General features: G+C 39.8%; 1 protein-coding gene across 1 annotated transcript; it reads left to right on the top strand.

Moving 5' to 3' along the window:
- Positions 1 to 206: 206 nt before the first annotated feature.
- LOC126627167 (agmatine deiminase-like) lies at positions 207 to 5106 on the top strand. The gene is made up of 10 exons (XM_050296596.1): positions 207 to 368; positions 2140 to 2253; positions 2343 to 2432; positions 2525 to 2609; positions 2773 to 2828; positions 2929 to 3007; positions 3455 to 3589; positions 3776 to 4008; positions 4196 to 4357; positions 4737 to 5106. Exons 1-10 carry the CDS (start codon positions 282 to 284, stop codon positions 4854 to 4856), a joined length of 1161 nt encoding a protein of 386 aa, XP_050152553.1. The 5' UTR covers positions 207 to 281; the 3' UTR covers positions 4857 to 5106.
- The last annotated feature ends 894 nt before the right edge of the window (positions 5107 to 6000 follow it).

Below are 6000 nucleotides of genomic sequence, written 5' to 3'. Positions count from 1 at the left end.
AATATTATTTTCTCTATTTTTAAACACATTTAAAATATCTTAAAAGGTGTGTAGTGCCGGTTATAAAAAAGATATTTCGCACATGCATAATGCACAATTAATTCTTTTTTTACAATTTTTTTATACATAAAAATATTTAAAACGTGTAAGTCCATCTTAGTAGGCTGTGATTCAAAAAATGCCTACAGCACGGTGGGCGCGTGCATGAAGGGTAGTATAAGTAAGACAGAAGACCTCAGTTGAGAGAGAGTAACAAGACAGAGAGAGAGAGAGAGAGAGAGATGAAGATGGAAGGCACACCGGCTGTCCATGGATGCTACATGCCTGCAGAGTGGGAACCCCATTCCCAGTGTTGGATTGGATGGCCTGTAAGTATTAACACTTCTGTTTCCATTTAATTACCATCTAATTACCCCAAGTGCCTTAATTGGGTTAATTTTGCATCTTTATGTAGTAGAATTATTCTGTATGTTGTTCTGCGCCTTGTGGCTGATGGGGTTTTCAGAATCTGTGTTTTTTGTACTTTGTTTGTACTTCATGTTTTTGAATAATACAAAATTTCATAGACGTTTCCTCAAACCCTCGCAAAGCAGGAGCCTTGTTGGCTTGGGATCGCGCTTTTTGTCGTGCTAAGGTGTATTTGAAGCCCTGCCATTTCCATTGATATGTCGTCTTGTTGTTGCTCATTTGATACAGTTGTGATATCATAGGTTGCAAGTTATTAGGAAGAAGTCGATTTTCGAGTGCAGATTTTGCTTGCTCTATGTTAGTGAGAACTCCTCTATTCCGTAGACGTAGCCAATCTGGGTGAACCACGTACATCTTGTGTTTGCTTTCCTATCTCTATCCATTTATATACTTATCCACACTAATGACCGAAGCAATCTAGCGAAGATCACAAAAAGTGACCGTTTTCGCTACCTAGGATCTATCTTGCAAGAGAACGGAGACTTAGATGGAGATCTCAACCATAGAATACAAGCTGGATGGATGAAGTGTAAGAGTGCATCCGGCGTGTTGTGTGACCGTCGTAGGCCACTGAAGCTCAAGGGAAAATTTTATAGGACAGCAATAAGGCCGCGATGTTGTATGGCACAGAATGTTGGGCGGTGAAGCATCAACACGTACACAAAATGGGTGTAGCGGAGATGAGGATGCTTCGTGGGATGTATGGGCACACGAGAAAGGATAAGATTGGGAATGAGGATATCCGAGGTAAAGTAGGAGTAGCCAAAATTGAAGGAAATATGAGAGAAAATCGGTTCCGGTGGTTTGGACATGTGCAAAGAAGGCCTACTGATGCTCCGGTTCGAAAATGTGACTACGGGACAGAGGTTCAGGGCCGAAGGGGTAGAGGAAGACCTAGGAAAACTTTGGAAGAGACCCTAGGAAAAGACTTGAGTACTTGGATCTAACGGAGGACATGACACAAAACCGAGCGCAATGGCGTTCTAGGATTCATATAGCCGACCCCACTTAGTGGGAAAAGGCTTTGTTGTTGTTGTATGTTAGTTATAAGAATGCGGGATAATTCAGCGCTATCCCGAAAATACTCTTGGGATTGCGCTTTTTGTCTTGCTAAGGTGTATTTGAAGCCCTGCCAATTCCATTGATATGTCCTCTTGTTGTTGCTCATTTGATACAGTTGTGATATCATCGGTAGCAAGTTATTAGGAGGAAGTCGATTTTCGAGTACAGATTTTGCTTGCTCTATGTTAGTTATAAGAATGCAGGATAATTCAGTGCTATCTCGAAAATACTGAGAGGTGTAGCGTTTTATATGAAATTCTAAGTGTTTCCCTCGCGGTAACAGGTCTAGTATCTCTATTTACTTGGGATTTGGGGCTTGTGCTGCTCAGTATTCATATTAAAAACACAGAATTTCCTGTTTCTGCCAATGAAGGCTCGATATACTACTCCGCCATCATTGATTATAGGTGCATCCAGTGATCCATGTTGTATATTTCTATACCGTTAGGGCTCGGTTCTCTTATTTAGGTGGCACAGTCACTCATTATCGTCAATCCTCACATTTTTCATTTCATGGATGTGTTGATCTTACTTCTGTTTTCATCTCAGTATTCTGTCTCATAAAAAGCTTCATCTACTTGTGATAATTAAGCTCGTTGTGAATTATAGGAACGCCCGGATAACTGGAGAGACAATGCAGTGCCTGCTCAACAGGTGTTTACGAAGGTAGCATCTGCAATCTCAAAGTTTGAGCCTGTGACTGTCTGTGCGAGTGCCAATCAGGTTGGTATAATTTGGAAAGCCTTTGGTGTCTCTACTCGTCATTTATATCATTCCCGTATGAGATTTGATTTTGAGTTCATTACGCTCAGTGGGCAAATGCACGAAGTCAGCTACCAGAAAATGTCAGGGTTATCGAGATGAGTTTGAATGATTCTTGGTTTCGTGATACAGGACCAACAGTGAGCTTCTTCCTTCGACTCATTTTTAAGTTCTGATGAGATATTCCTTAGCTGATTTTTTCGTATTCTTACTCTTTTTCTATTTTCATTAGTTTGTCGTAGGAAAAAGTGCGTCTTGTTCTGGTACCCGAGAGGCAAAGGTTGCTGGTATTGATTGGACTTTCAACAGTTGGGGAGGTAGGGTTTATAATCTCATCAATTTTCAAGCAACGGAACACTATAATCTGTTTTTGAACAATACAAAAATATTGTTAGAAACTTCGATGTTTTCAGGGTATAATGTCATTGTTTTAATGTTTACTCATCGTTGCACTTTACATGGACTTATTCTTGTTCATAGGCATTGATGATGGTTGTTATCGAGATTGGAGTCATGATCTTCTTGTCGCACAAAAGGTTAGAGTAACTAAATAGATCATCGTTTGATTGAACATGACGTGTAACTTTGTTCTTTGTGACACTGCTTAATCGTTTTCTGAACACTCATACTCTGCAGATCCTGGAAATTGAGAAGCTTCCAAGGTTTCAACACTCCATGATTCTCGAAGGTGGAAGCATCCATGTCGATGGAGAAGGTAACAAAATTTTAAGCTTATATTAGCATTTGGAAAGTTCTTGACTCTTTATGAATTGGCTTTCACCGGCAGCAGAGTTACTTCCGGATCCATTCCATGCCTTGAAACTGTTTGAATCATAAATGATGGGAGACTCTGGTCGTTGTTGTAATCTGTTCTTTCTTGTTTCTGTATAAAAAACCCTTGCTTTTGATTGACTGGCAATTGCACCCACTTTAGACTTTACCTCGTATCTCTCTCTTTTCGTTGTTCTTTATTCTTATACGACAAAAATTGGCGATGGCTGCTTATGATTTGTACTACCATGTGCCTCATCTCGTAAAAGTTCAGAACCCTGTATACTTTTCTTTTCGGCACAAAAAATTGCCATTTGCAAAAACTCATTCTTTCTGCCAGTATGTAGTTGTAATCTTTATGATCTAATCAGCACCTGCTTTCTTCCTTCAGGGACTTGCCTCACCACCGAGGAGTGCCTGTTAAACAAAAACAGGAACCCACATTTGACCAAGGAGCAAATAGAGGATCAACTTAAGGCATATCTCGGAGTGACGAAAATCATTTGGTTGCCTCGTGGATTATACGGTAAGAATGCTACTTGGTTTCTAACGTACTATCTTGCATGAAAAGCTCGTTGTTCATGATGCTCATTTTTTCCTTCCCCTTGCAATGATTTATATTACATGATAAGTCTGCATATGCATATGGTAGATATAATTTAGGCCGCCTACTTTTATTGAAACCTAAACTACCTACAAAAATCCTTGACAGGAGACGATGATACTAATGGTCACATCGACAGTCTGTGCTGTTTTGTAAAGCCTGGTGTGGTTTTGTTGTCGTGGACTGATGATGAAACGGATCCTCAGTATGAAAGAGCTGTAGAAGCCGTTTCTGTTCTCTCCAATACTACTGATGCCAAGGGTAGGAAATTAGAAATAATTAAACTTCACATACCAGGGCCGCTGTATATGACAGAGAGAGAGGCTGCCGGACTTTTTCAGGTAAACATTGTACAAACTGCGGACACGGTCCATCTTTCATGTTGCTTTAACTGAGTCTGGATACATAGAGCTAAAGGCTAATTTAACGTCTGAAAATGTTGATTTAGTCTGATTGTTACATTGTGGTTGACTTTTTTAAAAATGTCTTGGTGCATCTTTTTATTTCCGGTGTTTAATGTCCCTACAGGAGGAGTGCGAAGCTAAACCGAGACTTGCAGGCACGAGACTTGCTGCTTCATATGTTAATTTCTACATTGCAAATGGAGCAATCATTGCACCCCAATTTGGGGACCAGAAATGGGATGATGAGGCAGTTCGCGTCCTATCCAAAGCCTTCCCAAACCATGAAGTAAGCTCAATTTATTGTTGATTTTCTCCAGCATCTTCATAGACTTTTTAGATATAATCGTATACCCAGTTCAATCATCCAAACATTTGAACTTCTTGGACCTGCAGATTATAAAGCCTAACCAACCCTGTGATTTTTATTAGCTGCAATCGTGAGACTGTAAAACGTATCATTAGTGTATGCTGTGCTAGGCTTAGTATCGTTGTGAAAGTGAATATAATATGATAGGAAGCGGTCTCTTTTCAACGCTATGGAAAACAAAGACGGGTTTTACATCGTTTGTAGATGAAAATGGTTTCATCTTCTTTTATATTTACTTGTGTTTGTTTCTGCCGCTTTTTCTGTCACTGAACAAGCATTTCAATGTCCGGTGAGTCAGGTGGTAAGAATTGAAGGCGCAAGGGAGATTGTTCTGGGGGGTGGAAATATACATTGCATTACTCAGCAACAACCACGCGTTCCACTCAGTATCGACAACCATGATTCCTTTCATGCATAGAATGGTGCAGAGAGCTTGATTCATCAGTTCTATGTGTTTCGTGTCCAGGGCACTCAATCAAGCAGAGACCGCTAGTCTCCACTTCGTTCTAACGTTACAGCGTATGGCTTACAAGCCTCCGAAGTACAAGGTAATAAAGTGCTTAGACCCAGAGACAAAGAAGTTATCATAACTCTCGTTGATTGAATTTTGGTGTGTACGAATACTGCTACGAAGAAGATTTGTTTAATCGAGTTGCATAACATTTATACATTGCATCTTCGGAAACAGCCTTCAAGCACTGGGAAACATCTAAGTTCATCGGTTTAGGATCGGTAGCTCCAGCGGGTTTTCCGGGAACTGCAACTCGAAATTTTTTCACTTTCGCGTGAAATCTTTCCGTTGACAGACACCCTTTTGTACCTAGCTAACAGCATTCAACTATCATATCAGTAAGAAACTGGTTTTGCCTACCTGCAAGTCTAAACTTGGCCAGCTGAGGGTAACTGGAGCCAAAGGGATGTAAACTCGGCACTCAAGTTTCAGCGTAAATAATTTTTTTACTGTGGTAATATGGCTTAATTTTAACTTTTGAGTTGTCGGTTGGAAGTTGGTAATTGGAAGAAAGTAGGTTTATCTCTAGTCAGACGGTTGACTAATCGATGGTCCATCGCAGTACCGTACTACCGTGTACAGGGAGAAACTCATCAGGAAGGGGAGTTTGGTTAAGTTATACAATGGACAATCTAATTTAGTATCGAATTCGTTATTTACGATATTTGAACCTAAAACCTCTCATTTCCAAGTAAAGAAGAATATCACCAGACCGTAGTACTGATTGACATCAAATATGTTTTAAATGCTGCATTTAACACCAACATTCGACATGCATAAAACTCTCTTAACCATTGTGACGAGTTCACTTATTATCTTTAAGACGTAGGTAATGGAATGATAATGTTGTTTTTGTCATACATTGTATTATGATTATAAAAACTCGAATGGTTAATGATTCAAAATCTTTATATCGAGAAGTATGACACTAACTAACACACCCCAACCTAAATCGAGGCTAGCACACCTGGATTTAGGTCAGGGTGTGTCACTAACCGCAAAAACAAAAAATGTGAATTATGGACATGGTTTCTCTTGACTCAAATTGATT

Source organism: Malus sylvestris, chromosome 6 (assembly GCF_916048215.2).
Source record: "Malus sylvestris chromosome 6, drMalSylv7.2, whole genome shotgun sequence".
Taxonomy (NCBI): domain Eukaryota; kingdom Viridiplantae; phylum Streptophyta; class Magnoliopsida; order Rosales; family Rosaceae; genus Malus; species Malus sylvestris.
Note: the sequence above shows the minus strand (reverse complement) of the source record. Positions and strands in the feature narration are given on the sequence as shown.

Coding starts and splice junctions, on each gene's coding strand:
- LOC126627167 (XM_050296596.1), top strand. CDS start 282: ATGAAGATGGAAGGCACACCGGCTGTCCATGGATGCTACATGCCTGCA. Junction 369..2,139: donor AGTGTTGGATTGGATGGCCT/GTAAGTATTAAC, acceptor TGTGAATTATAG/GAACGCCCGGATAACTGGAG. Junction 4,358..4,736: donor AAGCCTTCCCAAACCATGAA/GTAAGCTCAATT, acceptor CCGGTGAGTCAG/GTGGTAAGAATTGAAGGCGC.